The sequence below is a fragment of the Acomys minous genome (genome assembly GCF_964271855.1).
Source record: "Acomys minous genome assembly, chromosome: 7".
NCBI classification, from domain to species: Eukaryota; Metazoa; Chordata; class Mammalia; order Rodentia; family Muridae; genus Acomys; species Acomys minous.
Genome location: NC_140488.1, coordinates 45,152,167 through 45,169,824, shown reverse-complemented (window position 1 = coordinate 45,169,824; position 17,658 = coordinate 45,152,167). Strand labels below are relative to the sequence as shown.

The 17,658-nt window shown below is 34.2% G+C and overlaps 1 protein-coding gene across 1 annotated transcript in view; it reads right to left on the bottom strand.

Moving 5' to 3' along the window:
* Positions 1 to 1,528: 1,528 nt before the first annotated feature.
* RBM41 (RNA binding motif protein 41) overlaps positions 1,529 to 17,658 on the bottom strand; it is a 49,814-nt gene continuing 33,684 nt past the window's right edge. The window contains exons 6-7 of the mRNA XM_084790556.1: positions 8,303 to 8,450; positions 1,529 to 6,954 (exon numbers count right to left, since the gene is read on the bottom strand). Of these exons, the coding sequence (XP_084646682.1) occupies positions 6,788 to 6,954; positions 8,303 to 8,450 (315 nt within the window). The 3' untranslated portion in view covers positions 1,529 to 6,787. The remainder of the gene's footprint in view (positions 6,955 to 8,302; positions 8,451 to 17,658) is intronic.

Genomic DNA, 17,658 nt, shown 5'->3' with positions numbered 1-17,658 from the left:
GACTCATGCAGCACACTCTCACTGTCTTTCTGCTTCCGGGCCACTGTGAGGTGGATAGCTCAGTCCCATCACTTGAATCTCACCACCTGCCTTACCTAGGGTCTAAAAGCAACAGAGCAGCCAACCATGGAATAAAACCTGTATTGTGAGGATCAATAAGTCTCCTTTTAAAATGGTTTATCTCAAGTATTTGTTATGGAAACAAAAGGTTTGGCATAATACAGTTCTCTCTTCTTGGTAGCCTCAGTTTTCATGGTTACAGTTATCAGCACTCAACAAAGTCCAAAAATATTAGATAGAAAGTCTTGAAAATATACAACACATACATTTAAACTATGCCCTCTTCTGAATACTGTGATGAAATCCCATGATATTCTACTGAGTATAATCTACTTCATTCTGCACACACCAAAAGGGATGTGAATTAATCCTTTGTCCAGGGTATCCACATTATATATGCTACCCACCAGCTATTCATTTAGAAGTCATCTCAGCTACCAGCTTATCACAGTACTCATGTTTAAGAAAAAGCTTTATCTTATTTAATAATGGCTCCAAAGTGCATAGTCCATAAACTATGGAAGCACACATTAACTCTGGTAGGATATGGTAGTATTTCAGGGTATTTAGGAGAAAAACAAAATAAAAATCCAGCAGATAAAGGACTTGGTACTACCAGTGACTTGCTTTACTAAAAAAAAAAAAATTGCATGCAAAGGATATTAGTTCTTGGGGCAACAAATGTATTTTGTAGGTTTTTTTTTAATGGTAAAACTGTATGCATATACAGATTTTTTGGGGAAAAGTTATTTGTAGCATAGTCTGGCTTGTAACTCACTACATAGCTCAGGTTAGCCTTTGTCAGCAATCTTCCTGCTGTTTGATCCTGAGTTCATGCACTACTGTATCTGGTTCATATTTTAAAATTTAAATTTTAGGCAGTACTGGGGATTGAACCTAGGGCCTCATGCATGCTAAACAATTGTAATACTCCTGAGTTTTATCTCCAGCTATAGAGAGTGGTGATTTGAATGAGACTAGCTGTCATAGGCTCATATGTTGGAATACTTAATCCCTAGGTGGTGAACCTCTTTGGGGAGGATTAGGAGGTAAGGGCTTTATTGGTGCATGAGCTTCATTAGGGGTGGATTTTGAGGTTTTCAACACTCACCCAATGCCCAGTCTGCCTCTTTGCTTCTTGTTTATGCATCAGGATGTGAGCTGTCAGCCACTGCTTCAGTGTCATGCCTTCCTACCTGCTGCCATGCTCCCTGCCATAGTGGTGATGGTCTCCTTTCACTCTGGAACTGTGAACGCCAACCAGATCCTTTTTTCTATAAGTTACCTTGGTTACAGTGTTTATCACAGCAACAGAAAAGTAAGTAATAAAAAATTTTTGATTTAATAGCATGGACTCACCTATGAGAAGCAAAAGAGAAATAGAGTGGCTTTGGGCTTTTGTAGCAGTAATCAGAGATCACACAATACTTATACTAGTCAATGAAATGATTATCTTTTCAAATCTCTATTTCGTTAAAAAGTACTTTTATTTTTTTAAAAATTCATACATTAAAATTCATTCTTTTAATTTTCTGTGTTTTAACAAACACATACATATTATAACTATAAACAACATACAGAAAGTTCCATTAAAAAAAATCCCTTGTACCAACACTTGGTATCTACTGCTTTTTCTGCCTTATTGCTTCACTCTCTCCAAAAAGCACACAAATAAAATATAACAGTAAGCAGCCGTTTGAGTCTGGCTTCTTCTACTTAGCAAAATACATCCAAGATTTATTTATCCAAGTTGTTGCATATATGGTTCCTTAGTTTTTATTGCTGAGTAGAATCTTATTGTCTGGATACACCAGTCTCTATCTTTCTGCACCAGTTGAAAGGTGTCCTCTATTTTATTTTCTCATGCTTTAAGTGGTCTTTAGGTCTAGGAATGAGGAGGTAAGTTTTCCCACCTGAGAGGAAGCAGTCCTTTCTGGGAAGCCTGGCTGAGAAGTATGTCCAGGGCAACATGTGCAAGAGGCTGTAACCAGGATCCGTCACTTCTCATCCCTTAAACTCCATCAAAAATTGGAGCATTAATCACATAAGCAATATAGCAAATGAATAGAAGTTTGACCTGAGTAAAGTCAGAAATCCTCAGAGTAGGTCTGACAAATATTCTGGAAGCCAAGTGTTTGTAAGAATATTTAAAAATTGCTTTAATTTAAAAAATAGTGAAAAAGGTAAAAACCACTCCAAATCACACCACCTAAAAATGTTTACAAGGTGAAGGTGTTTTTCAGCTCATACAGACCCACTTCCATGTTTACAGCTTATATATACATTCCCTATTTCTTTCCTACATTTGTTTTGACATTATCTCTACAAACTATACACATGAACTATTTGCTTAAAAATGTGTCCTTACTACACATACATCTTATACATACATACATCTTATTTTAAAACTTAATACAAAAGCTTAGATATGAGTACAGGCCAGTATAATTCATAGATATAGTCTCCTGTTAGAAGGGCTTCATAGTATCCCATTAAATGCATGTGCCATAAGTCATAAGTCTCTCATGTTAACAGATGGGCATTTGGATAATGTCCAAGTTCCTTTTTTTTTTTTTTTAGTTTCACAGAGATTTAATTCACATACCAAAATTCCTATATACCAAAATACCAACTTGGTATAATCATTGTTATAGAACCATTAGTGCAATTTATGAACATTTTCATCCACTTGCAAAGAACTCCTATCCTCTCTAGTTTTCCCTACCTTCTTTTTATCACTATATATGTATATGTGTCTACATATACATTATATATATACACATACATATATACACATACATACATATATGGACTCTACATATACATAGAATTCTACAATCTGTCACCACCAGTGGCTGGTTTCTTTTACTGAAGAGATTCTCAGGGTTTTTCCATGTTGTAGTATATCGCAGAAGTGTTCTCTGTGTTTTTTTTTTAAACAGCTTGTGTATAAACTGGTTTTCTGATTTATTAAACACTTAGTAGAATTCTAGGATTCAAATAAAAAGCAACTTAAGTCCTGTTATCTTAGTGGGTATCTGTCTTGTTTAACCTATTATTAGGTCTATTCTGACTTCCTATATTTTGTTTTGGTACTTTATTTTTCTAGGAATTTATTCATTTTAAGTAAGTTATTTTATTGACATGAGTATAACAATATTCCCTCATATGCCTTCTATATATCAAAGGTTAGTAGCAATATTCCCTCCTTGAGTTCTCATTCTAATAATTAGTCTACTTTTCTTGCTATTTTCCTGCTTGGATTCATTGCTTTTTCCCTTTTGTATTCTACTCTCTCATCTATTTTGTATGTTTTCCCATTTTTCTGTTTGTTCTAGGTATAGTTTACTATTATTTTCCTACAGCTTAAGATATAAACAGAATTACTATCTGATCTTTCTTCTCATTAAATAGGCTTCTCTCTAAACATTTCCCACAGAGACAAAGGTGGCTGTAAACCACCTGTTGTGGGTGCTGAGAATCAAACTCCGGTCCTCTAAGAGCAGCAAGCACTCTTATCCACTGAGCCATTTCTCCGGCCCTTCTTTTCTGTTTCTTTATTGGCCTACTTGCTATTGAAGGGTCATTAATTTTCACTTATTTGTGAGTTTCCCAGTTTATTGAGACTGATTTGTGACTTCATTCCATATGGGCGGAGAACATGTTTTACATTACTTCAGTTTGGATTTAAGGCCTGTTTTGTGGTTCAGCTCATGATTAAAGCCTAAAGGTGTTTCATATGCATGGGATGAAAATATATATTCTAGCATTGTAGGGTAGTATGGTCTAGAGCTGTTTTTCTGATCTATTTGGCTTACAATGTTGAAATAATCTACCTCCTTGTTTCTCATCTGTAGCACTTTTATTACAAAGGAAGCACTGAGGATCCCAACTTTTTGGAGAATTGCCTATTTCTCCATTCTGCATTTTGCTACTTTGCTTCAGGTTATTTTGGAGTTCTGTTGTTCAGAAAATATGTGATTAAAATGGTTACATCTTAAAAGATTGACCTTTTAAACAAAAGAAGTGGATCTTTCTTGCTAGTACTTTTTCTTTCCTTTCCCTCATACTTTGAGGTATGACAGTTATACAAACTATTTCTACATGTTATAGGGCTATCAATACATTATAATTATCACTTAATATAATTCTAATACTTTTAAGAAGTTGAATTATGTTTACAGCCTTGTAGAATGTAGCCATCTAATTTCTCCCTTTTTTTGTTCCTATGGATTTATGCTATTTTAAAATAAAATATAGCATTATTTCCTACATTTTTGTCTTGTTATTGGCAAATACATTGATTTTTATCGTACAGCAAATACAGTGCAACTATATACAACTTAATACAACTTTTAAATATTAATTAACAAAATTCTAGCACTGGGGAGGTAGAGGCAATCAGATCTCTGAGCTTGAGGCCAGCCTGGTCTACAGAGTGAGATCCAGGACAGTCATGATTACACAGAGAAACTCTAACTCAAAAAACAAAAAATAAAAAATATATAATCTTGCCCAGGCAGTGGTAGTGCACACCTTTAATCCCAGCACTTGGGAGGCAGAGGCAGGCAGAGCTCTGTGAGTTCGAGGCCAGCCTGGTCTACAAAGTAAGTCCAGGACAGTCAAGGTTACACAGAGAAACCCAGTCTCAAAAAACAAACAAAACAAAAAGATTAGCTAACAGAATAAAGAAAAAAGTATTCCAGGTTTTCTTTTATCATCACACAAGCACCTTTGTCTGTTCTTTAAGGCCACTTGCTTTCAGTTTGACAAAGGTCCTTTTGCATGTCTTGTGTGGTCTGCTGGCAACAAATTCTCCAGCCTTTAATAGTTATGTAGACAAGACTTTACCTTTCACTGTCACCTCCACAATTTCTAAGATCTTATTTACATCAATTTTTCTTGGTTTTGGTTTTTGAGACATGGCCCAGTGCTTTCCACAGACTGGTTATAAATCAGGGCTCAATGCCTGCCTCGGCTCCCTGAAGAGCTGAAAGTTCAAGAAGGTACCCAGGTGGCCATCCCTTTCTAATGAGAAGTTAGTTGTTCATCTAGTTAGAGGTCTATGACAAAAAACTCATCAGTTTTCTTGGGTTATTGTCATTATTTTCTATGTCTTCTGAGTTTCAGTTTTTTATTATTATGTAGCTATTGTTTGCATGGCTTTTGCAATGGCTGTATCTTTCTTGCTCAATTTGAAATATTTGTAGCTATTATTGCTTGAAGTGTTTTGTAAATATGTATGTATGTGTTCGTGTGCCTGTGCATGTGTGTGCATGCATGTGTGTGTGTGTGTGTGTGTGTGTGTGTGTGTGTGTGTGTGTGTATGTATGAATATGCTTGTGATAGTATACTTCTGAACATCTTACTGGTATTGGTTCTTTCCTTCTATCATGTAGGTCCTAGGGTATGAACTCAGCTCTTCCTGTTTGGTGGCAAACGCCTTTACCCACTGAGCCATTTTGCTGGTCCTCCAGCAGGATTTTTATATACTCTTCTTTCTTCCTTTTTAAATGGAATTCTTATCCTATGTTGTTTGATGTGTTTAACACAGTTTCCTATATTTCCTTCATTTTTTCCATTGTTCCTTACCTTGGATAATATAATCTCATATAAATAACCCTTACTTAGTAAATGAGATAAAATGAGGCTCAGCTTAAGTGACTTTCTAAGTTTAGGATGGTAAACATGGGTGACTATGAGGATCCACAGGTTTGACTCCAAAGCTGGTACTACCTCATCTATACCATATTATTTGTCTATTCATCAACTCTAAACAAATCATCGGGCATTTGAGGCAGAGTTCTTCTGAAGAACTCTCTTCTCTTGTCCCTGTAGTATTCTCTGCTAGTTCATTCCCTCTCAAAAGTTCATATGCCTAATATTTAATATATATTAGTGGGTATTCCATGTTTAATGTCTATTGTTTTGAATTCAGTAGTATCAAGAGATTAACAATATTTGGGCTTAAAAGATATCAGAAAAAAACATACATTTTGAGACTCTGAAAACTCAGTGTGGAAGGAACCATTAAATATGTTGATAAACTTATAAATCTACCAACTAAAACTATTGAAAGTTCTGACAAAACACAGTGAGTTCTAGTAAATAAATAATTTAACACTGGATTAGTTTTAAAACTTTGTATACAGGAAAGGAGTCCTAGAAAGTGTTATCTCTAGGACTAAACACTGAAAACTGGAAAAATGTTAATGAATTTTCAGAACCTTCAGGAACAATCCTATGTAATATATCCTGAGAATTAAAGGTTTTCATATGACCATAATACTCAGGGTATTATCTGTCCTATATAGTGTTTAATATAATATATTCATTATTTTTAATACTCAGGGTAATGTCAGTTTAATATAATCTTTTTCTATCATATACAGTATTAAATTATAGAAAATATTTTTATTAATTTTCTCCAAATGCTAAGAGCCATTGTCCTAATTTCTGTCTTTCTAATATTTCCTCTTCAATTTTAAACAAATCTCTCTCTCTCTCTCTCTCTCTCTCTCTCTCTCTCTCTCTCTCTCTCTCTCTCTCCCCCCCCCCCTCTCTCTATATATATGTGTGTGTGTGTGTGTGTGTGTGTGTGTGTGTGTGTATAAGAATATGATAAAAGAAAGATCATCTGAGTGTGTGTTTTATACATACACATATACTCACTCAGATGATCTTTCTTTTATCATCTATGTATGTATGTGTGCGTTGATATGGATTTCTAGCTACCACTGATTTCTGTACTGCTATTCGTAGCAGATGTTATAAGGGAAGCACCCTGAACAGCTGACTCTTGCTTTTTCTTCTTTCCAAATTCTATCACCAATATTTTCCCATGGAGTTTATATCCATTTATTTGATGCAATGCTTGGCATGCTATGTCTTTATCTGGAAAAAAATAAGAAAAAATGCATCAAATTACATAAAACTTAATCACTTATTTTATTACAAGTTTAAGTTAATTAAGCTTATATTTAAATTTAATTGCAAGTATAAAAATCATACTGATGTTTGATATTTTCATCGTACCCACAATCCTCAACTTATGTATGTTAGCAAGATTAAATTAATGGGTAATAATAATAATGACAAAAGACCCTCAAAAAGTGTATTTGACTTAAGGATATATAAGAAATAAGGGTACTCCCTATGTAGGGAGTATACTGAAAAAATATAAGTTAAACCTAACTACAATCATGCCTCTACCTTAGATATATTACAGATATGAGAAGTAAATACAAATAAAAGAAGTTACCACATTATTGAACACATTAGCTACTTTTTTTCTTTTGGAGAGAAAGCGGTTGTAGGAATCCTTACTGGGATAATGAACATTTCTTGAAGGTATTTGGAAAAAATGTATATGAAAATATATATAGACAGCAGGAATAGTCAACATGTGAGTCTCAGAGACTATATGTAAGAAATAAGGATGGGGTAGACTTTGGACTAGAGTCTATGTTATTATAAGCAGACGATGCTGTCAGACTGAGATCATTTTGTCTCAGATATACTCCAAAGTTTCAAGTATGTACTGTACCTGTTGGGATTAGTGAACTAGCTCCAGATTAAAAAGTATAAAGCTGGGACTGAAGAGACAGCAATTAGCAAAATGCTTGCCATGCAGGCATGAGGATTTGTGCTCAGGTACCCATATAAAATTCCAGGTATGGGAGTATGTATCTCTAACCCTAGAGGTAGGGAAGACTTCCTGTAGCTCATGGGCCAGCCAGCCAGCCCAGCCACATCAATGAGCTCTCAGTTCAGTGAGAACATTAAGGTGGAAGAGGAACTGAGGAAGACACTGTAGGATAGCTTCTGACTGCCACATGATGCATACAGGTGCACACACACGTGTGCAAATGACTTAATTAATTAGCTTTACATCATTTACTCTTAGATAGATTGGGTGTAAGACAAATATGTATTCTGATCACAATACCAACATATCAACTAAGAATAATTCTATTATTACATGCAATAGAAATAAACAGTACTGTCAACAAAAAGAAAGTAAGTATTGGTAGGTTAGGAAGGAAATGGCAAAAAATGGCAAAATGAGGACACCAAGGTAAGGTGGTTATATAGTATGCACAGAGAAGAGGAAGTAAGTATAGGACAGAGGATCTAGAAATACTGCAAATATATTTTCCTTACTTGCCCCCTTCCATGTGCTAAGGCTGTATCTCATGAACTGACGCTGCAATGGAGTGATTACCTAGATGAAGTTACTTACTAGGAAAAGTGATGAAAGCCTGTCCCCTCATGCGTCCTGTCATCATCTGGAACTGAATTGGTGGTCCTTTTTTCTCTTGGAACCGAGCGAATAATGAGATAAGGTCCCTTTCTTTCACCCGAGGACTAAGGTTCTTCAGATATAGCACCTAATACAAATTGAAAAGTGACAGATATATCACAGAAGGAAAGCAACTTTTTCATCATGGCTTGAGTTACTTTCAGATAAAGATGGGAGACCAAATATTCATGTAATTCTATTCTCTCCAGAAAACTCTAAAACTACAAGGCTCAAAACAACAAGGGAAAGAAGGTAATAGCAACAGTACTCTGGAAGATACAAAATAAATGCAAGAGTAGGAACTAAGTACACCAAAGAAGGCTCAATAGCAAACCCGTAGGGTGGAAAATCCAAGGCCATATTCAATCTTCCTGAAAAGTCTTCAAAAGTCAGGTGTGGGCTAGGGAGGTGGCTCCCTGGGTATAAGTGCTTGCTGTACAAATATGAGGACCTGATTTTAAGTCTCTGGCACCTATGTAAGAAGCTGAGTGGATCCCCAGAGTTTGCTGGCTAGTCAGTCAGTCTAGGTAGTTAGTGATTTCCGAACTTAGTGAGATTCTGTCTCAAAAAGTAAGGTGGCAAGCAATAGAGGAAGATATGTGATGTTGACTTCTGGTCTCTATGTATGTGCATGTACACACACACACACACACACACACACACACACACACACACACGACATTGACTTCTGGCCTCTATATATACAAAGATTTAAAAAGCCAGCACAACGGTAAGAACCTATATTTCTACCAGCTAGGAAAACTGAATTGGGACAAGATTCCAGTCTGGGTAACAGTGACACCCTGTCTAAAAATTAAATAAATTATATAAAAAATAAAGGATGCAAGAAAGAAAGCATGCACAAATAGCTCAAGAATTGATAGCTTTGGGTGCATCCACACATAGATGTAATTAGATAAGGTTAAAATGAGGATGGTAAGTTTAAGGCAGTTGTAAATGGAATTAAATCTTTACCCCCTTCACAATTATAATACTGGGTAAGGGCAATTCACCAATCCTGGTAGAATATTGAAGGTTAATTGTCAGAAAATGTGGAATGTCATATATAGCTGAGGTCAAGAGTAGTGTTTTGGAAAGCAAGGAGACTGCAAAATGTATACTAAATACCAGGAACACTCACGATCTGACAACCACTCTTCTGTAGAACACTGGTAGTTCTTTTCCAAGAACGCCCAGAAGCAGTCACCTGTAGGGGAACTAAACTCCAAGATAGACAAAAATATTGACTTGGGGTAGGGGAATTCTCCAACAAACTATCCAGGCAGATCATCTGGTTTTGTTATTGTCATTTGGCGACAGAGTCTTCCCATATAACACAGGATGGCCTAGAACTCACAATTCTCCTGCCTCAGCCTCCTATAAAACATCACCTTGAATTCAAAGTACACAAAGGCCATGATCTCAGGGCTTCTAAACTACTTTACATTCCTTGCTCAGAAATAACAACAGGGATTATCAAGCACAGGAGAAAGGCTTCTAATATGTAAGCTAGAAAACAGGGGCAAAAAAAGCAAATGATAGAAAACAGAGAACATGAAGAAAACAACGAAAAATCAACAAAAAACAATTTGTGACTAATACTCTCAGGAAAATATTCTATCAATTAGTAATAGGATGCAATTGAAATTTTAATAGATCAAAATATTATTTCACTTACATATTATCAGCTTAAAGCGCCATTTTATTTATAGTAATCACAAAGAAAATACAGAGTGAAAAATGAAGGAAATGCCCACTGGCAAATGGAGAAAGAAAAGGTAGCATATATATAGACTAGAATCTTCTTTAATCTTTAAAAGGAAAAATCCTATTGTGAATGGGATTTTCTGGAAAGAAACCAGATCTTATGTTGAACCCTGTGAAAGGCTGAAAACTAATTAGAACTTCAGTGACCGTGGAGGGATTGGGATGATGCAGGATCAGGGCCTAATTATAATTGTCTTGGGCTATCTTAAGCCACCCCAACCAAATATCCCTTCCTTCCGCACCCCTGTCTGATGTAACATATTTGTGATTATCAGGTGAAATTTTTTTCAGGTGAAATTTTTTTATATTAATGTTACATTCATAACGTTTTGGCTATTTGTATTTGGCAAGCTTGAAGAAAACATCTTTCCTATCTTGGTGAGTCTAAAATTCTGAATGTAAATCAATTATCTATCATATCTAATCTTTATCAACTTAAAACATGTATCTAGACCTAAAAACATCTTAACCCCTAAACGACTAAGCTTAACTGTAAAACTAAACTATCTGGTCTTCAACCCCATCAGAGACATATATTAACAGATTACTAGCTTCCACCCACGGAAACGCTAAGAATGTCATCAGAGAACGTATGAGGCCTAAAGCAGAGATATCTCCAAGTCCACCAATATATTTGAAAATGCCTTGATTTATGATTTTCTTTGTTCTGTTATTTCACAAAACTGTTACCATGTTGCAACATGGATTATTGGGTAATCTGAATCTATGTTACCAGGCCATAGACACTGATATTTGGCTCAATAATAAACTATCCCTTACTCTTTTTGAGGTAAAAGTTGTATTTTTTTCCATTAACACTATTATATGCTATGACAGATGAACTTTTAGTATATGTCAAATGACAGAAGGAAGAATATTACATTACTTTACTCAGAGCATTTAAGTAGTCCAACTTACTGAAGCTAAAAGTATAATGGTGGTAAGCTATTGAGGCTCGAAAGGGAAAATGAGGGGGTTGCTTCTGTCATGGAGGATGACAAAGCTCCATGAGCCTGTTTGTTAAATAACACCATGCTAAAGCCAACAACAGTGTTTTGGATACTTAAATTTTTCTCAGGAAAGTAGATCCAATGTAATCTTTAAACAATACAAAAAGAATGGAAGAGGAAAAAAGAATTATTTTAAAATATTTTTAGCTAAAGCTAAAGAGTTTAAACATTATTAAAATTACTAGGTACTAGAATCTTTAGCTTTAACACTTAACCACAGAAAGGAGTGTGAGACTTAAGAGTAGGCCCAATGCCCAGCAGTAGATGACCCAAACGAAACAAACTCAATGGTATTTTTGTCCCATATTTCTTTGGTTATTTAAAAAATATCTTGACAGCCTTTGCTTATATATTATAGTTTCTGATGTTGTGTTTTGTTTTGTTTTTGTGTGGTGGTGGTGGTGGTGGTAGTGGTGGGGTGTGTGTATGTGTGCATGTAATATGTGAAAAGAAATTATTTTTAATAAAAAATAAATTTAACAGGCTTAAAAGAAGGAGTGTGAGAACAGATTCCAAGTTTCTCAGCAATTACGAAAAGGTCCTCATTGACTTCCTTTTTGACAATATATTTTTATTTTTCAATATTTGAAAATATTTTATGTGTATGAGAGTTTTGACTGCATGTAAGTCTATTCATCACGTACACGCACTGAAGAGGGGACAAGAGCTCCTGGAGCTGGAGTTACAGATTGTTCACCATGTAGTTGCTGGGAATCAAATTTAGGTCCTCTAAAAGAACAGCCAGTGCTTGAACCACTAAGCCATCTTCCCAGGCCCATGATTTAAAAAAAAAAACTTTTTAAAATTAAAAAGGGCTTCTGCCCAAGAAATTGTCTTTAAACTTTCTTGGTTCCATATTATCTGCTACAAAATATGTACATATACCTATATGTGCAGATATATGTACCCATATATCTACAACATACACCAGAAGATAATTGGGAGGCCCTAAAACAGGATAAACATGCTTAAGAAAAGAAAAATTAATCTCCTGCTATCACTGTGTATGTAATAAGTAGTTTTGATTGCACAGTCTGAGCTTTATATAGTTTATATTCCCTGCATTCACTTTTAGCCCTTTTTAAAAGTCTTGTAAATTTGACTTTACTGTTACAACAATTTCAGATGTAGAGAAAATGGAGATTAAGTATAATGTCCTTGTGCTGCATATCTAGTTTCTGACTTAATATCTTATATTCATTAAAATTAATAAACTACTGTTGTCGCATTATTAACCGGAGCCTTTATTTATTTTCCTTAGTTGCTACCTGATGTTATTTTTCTGTTTAAGGCATTATCTAGATTACTGTATTTCTTTTAGATGTCATGTAACTTTAAGCTCCTTTTGCCAATTTTTTTTTTTAAGATTATCCTCATTTTTCATGATCTTGAAAATTTTAGGAATAGTGGTCAGATTTTTCTATAGGATACCCTGATACTAGAATTTTGCTGTTGTTTTTCTTAACATTAGACTAGAGTGATGAGTAACTGGAAAGAAAACTACATCAGAAAATTCAGTTTTGGTCACGCTGTATCAAGCAGAAGTGCTAAGGTCAATGATTTAGGACTGGTGATACTGGTTTCCATCACCTGGCTGAGGTGGTATTGGTCAGAGTTCTCCAGTACTTGCTTGTTTTCCTTTCCAGATGGTCCTCTTGGGAAACAAGTCAACACAAGCCACTCACAACTAATCACCAGGAAATGACATTCCTAAGATTGATCGCTTCTCTCCTTCTTAACTCTTAGAAGTGGTATACAGACAGGGATATTCTATATTTTGAATCACTATTCAAAGTTAATTTGTTTAGCTTGTTGCAGAGATAGTTGTAGCTTTGATTATTGTAGCTCTCCTTCAGTGCCTGTGTTTTATGCTGCTGTTATTTTACTTTGGGTACAGAAAGATGTACAAGGCTAATAATCTTGTATATTTCCTGCCTGAGTAATAGGAGCAGCCATTTATTTCTCCAGAAATCTCATTACATTTAGTAGAGAATGGTATTGGAAGCAATCCATCCTGAGCAAGAGCAAGTTTGTTTCATTGGAGCTTGTGCAACTCAAAGAGGAAAAATATGTTCATATTAACCTGTGTTTAAACACAGATAAATACTTCTACATGTAAACTACCTGTGTCTCCGTTAAGTTAAATATGAATCCATAGTGATGCTCCCAAATTTAAGCTATGACCACGTAGATCATTTTAACTCTCTCCCTTTACTTATCTACAAATTCCAACAATGAGAACCTTAGCTTTTACTATCTGCCAACCATTTCCTTAATGATGCATGTACAGCAGCATCAGTACTGTTAACCAGGAGACACAACCTTAGTAACCAGAGTGTGGTGCTGATGTGCACTTCCCCTGTACTGTTAGTCTTGTGGACTGCACACTTCCAAAGCCACTTAGGTCAGTACCCTTTCTCCTATCCCTTTAGTGAGATCGTCTTATATATTTGTAGTGCAGTAAGATTCTCTTTTCACAACCTTTATTCTTTCCTGAAAGTCTCTAATCACTTAAGTGATTTTTAAATATTTGCACACATGAATAATCTCTTCAAGGATGTCAAATACAAATAGCCAAACACTAAGAATGTAACATTTATATAATTCCTGATTGTGCCATGGTTCTTGTTATAGGTAATGTATTGGGTATATATGTGTAATAATATAAATGTATATGTAAAAAAATAAAAATTAAAAAAAGAAAGAAAAGAATCTCTTTATACTATGTAGTTTTATATATTTTGTCAAATGTACAGCTTGCCTTCAGCATTTCAGTATCATGTAGAATAATTTTATTCTCCAAAAAATGCTCTATGCTTCACTTATTCTCTCCTTTCCCCCAAACTTTGGGTTCTCAACTACCACCTTGATGCCTCTCATTCTGAGCTTTTCACAATACTGCAGAATGAAATAATACAATGTTTTATTCTCATAGTAACATCTTATATTTACTAATAAGCATCTAAAGTTTGTGTATCTCTTTATATTTTTGATAGCTCAAACTTCTTTGTTGCTAAATTATATTTTATTGCATCCATCTGCCAAATTGATCTATTTGGAGGACAATTTGATAGGTTCTAATTTTTTTTTTGGCAATTCTGGATGAAGCCAACACAAACATTCACATCACACACACACACACACACACACACACACACACACACTCTCACGCGCGCACACACACACACACACACACACACACATACACACACACACACATGAACACACATGGTTTTCAAACAGTTGAACAAATAAAATTTCTGGATCACAGGGTAAAACAATGTTTTACTTTGTTTAAGAGACTTTCAAACTGGCTTCTAAAGAGATTGTAGCATTTCAAACTTCCACCTGCAATGACTTGTTGCTCTACATCCATAATGGCATTTGGTATTGTCACTTTTATTGTGGATTTTAGTCATTTTAGTAGGTGTTTAATGGTATCTCGTTTCATTTTGCAATTCCTTGATAACAAGTAATGATAATATTCAATTCATAGGCTTGTCGCATTATGATCTTCTTTGATGAAGCATCTAGTCTTTCACTTTGACCATTTTTTAATGTTGAACTGTTCATTTTTATCAGTGTCAAGTTTTAGGAGTTCATTATATATTCTAGCTATAAGCTCTTCGTTAGATATACATGTGCTTTGAACTATTTTTTCTAATCTATGGCGTATTTTCTGCATATTTTAACATGTCTCTCAGAAAAGTTTATAATTTGAACAAAGTATAATTTATCCTTTTTAAAAATATAAATTGTGCTTTAGGTATAAAATATACATATATGGAGAGAGAGAGAGAGAGAGAGAGAGAGAGAGAGAGAGAGAGAGAGAGAGAGAGCACCAAAGACAAAGCCATTTAGATTTTCTTCTAAATGTGGAGTATTGCTTTTATCCATGGATCTATGATACATTTTCAAATAGTTTTTATGGTAGAGGAAAAGTTTGTGTCTGGTTTTGAATGTGGATATTCATTGTTCTCATACCATTTGGAGAAAAGACTATCATTTCTGCATTGATTTATCTTTGTCAAAGTTCAATTGAGTATATCTGCATAGACCTAATTCTGAAGCTTCTGTTCCGCTCCACTAACCCATTTGTCTTTTTCTCCACACTATACTACATTATAGTTAAGTCCTGAACCTAGGTAGTATCAGTTGCAATGCTGTTCTTCAGTATTGTGTGGGACATTCCAGAAAATGTCTCTTTCAATATAAACTTAGAATCTGTTTGTTAATATCCACAAATAGCTTGTCAGGTTTTCTAGGGGGAAGATTGTGTGAACTCTACAGACCAATTTGGAAAAACATGATATTTTTAACAACATTCAACTTTCAATCAATGAACCCAAAGTTTCTCCGCATTTACTATCTTTTGTTTTTTTCATTAAAGTTTCAGCTCTCCTATACGCAGATCCCACGCTTTGTAAAATTATATTTACATATTTTATTTTTTCTTTTTTGATAATAAACATCTTCAAACTAAAAATCTGAATTATTTATTTCCTATATATAGGTAGAAAAACTGACTTTTTATATATAAGACTTGTATGATCCAAACTATACTTACTTAATAGTTCTAGATTGCTTGATTTTTTGTTGATTACTTGGGATTTTTAACAAAATTACCTGTGAACAGTATGTTTTCTCTTCCTAATCCATGAACTTTCAACTTCCTTTCTTTGTCTTAATACACTGGTCAATACTTCTAGTACACTGTCAAAAAGGAGTGGGTAAAAGAGATATTCTTATTTTGTTCTGAACCACAGAGAAGAGTATCTACTTTCTTCTATTAGGTATGATACACGGTAGAGTAGCTATTTGTCACTAACAAAAAGATGTTCTCTGTTCAAAGCTCACTGAATTTTAAAACATGAATGAATGTTAAGGCATTTTTCAAATACTTTTCCCACATCACATGAAACAAACACATGACTTTTCTTATTTAGTCTATTGATATGGTAGACTACATTGATTTCTAAATATTGAATAAGCTTTGGATATGTATTGATAATGATGTATAATTACTTCTATACATTACTAAATTTCATTTGCTAATATTTTGAGTTTTAAATAAACATATTAATTAATTACATATTACATATTAATAAATTAATATTATTAATTACATATTAATAAATATTAATAACATATTAAAGCATAATATGAGAACATATTAATTAAAGCATGTAATTATATAATACTGGATTTCATTATGACACTCAAAATGTTTTGACTTAGGATTTTTGCTTCTATACACAAGATAGAATGTTGTAATTTTATTTTATTGTAATGTTTTTAACTAGTTCCTGTAATAAGTTTCATCTCATAAAATGGTTTTTTCTGCTTCTGCTTTATAGAACGATAAAATCACTTTACGTTCGTGTATTCTTTCCTCCATGTTTTTTCTTTACATAAATGTAAATTATTAAGCTTCTTAGTTCTCTTAGACTTTGGAGAATAAATTTATTACGACAAATTCTCTACCTTCTTCTTTGAGAAATTGTTACTTTGCTTCAACTGTTTTGAAAGGGTAGGTTATCTGGATAGACTTCTAGGTGGGTAGGATTTTTTTCTATATATAAATATTTCAATCCATTCTCTTCTTGTTTGTATAGCCTTGTGATAAAGGCTGATGTAATTATCTTTGATCCTATACAAAGTATTCCTTTTTTCTTTGTCTTGTCTTTCTATAATTTGACTATGTTACGGTTACATTTCATTTTTGGTATTCATCTTGCTTAATGTTCTCTGAGATTCCTGACTGTATGGCTAGAAGTCTGCTAATAATTTTAGAAAATACTCAGAAATTAGTAGTCCAAATAACGCTCTTCTTGGTTCTTGTTCTCACACATCACACACACTCACACACATACACACACTTTAAAATAAAACTTTAAAAATGAAAAATAAACCTTATAAATAAATACAGAAAATAAAAATATCAAATGATGGGCAAAGAAACAGAAAGTTACCTCACAGATGGTAGGAGAATGGCTAATAAATATAAAAATACATGTATATCTTCACTAGACATAATGAGTATGCAAATTTAAAAAGAAATTACCTTTCCAAACTATTAGGTAAAGTAAAAAGTCTACTATAAAGTCTTGGCAAAGATATGAGGGGAATCTCTGCAATACTGCTTATTAGTTGTGCAGTGGTGGCACTTTTAATTTAATTTAATTGATCAATTGATTGATTAATTAAATGCTTTTAATCCTAGTTCCCCAGAGGCAGAGCAGGCAGATATCTATGAGTTCATAGCCAGCCTGGTCTATAGAGCAAGTTCCAGGAGCAAGTAGCCAGGACTACATAAAGAAACTTTGTCTCAAAACAAAACAAAACAAAACAAATAAACAAACAAAAAGAAAACACAAACAAAAAAAAGAGGAAGAGGAGGAAAATACAAATATCCTGTGTCATATATCCTGTATCATATTAATTTCATTGCTAGGTATGCAACCTAGACTAGCAATTCTACTCTTTGACCAATACTGTCAGCATTCCCTGGGAATATGT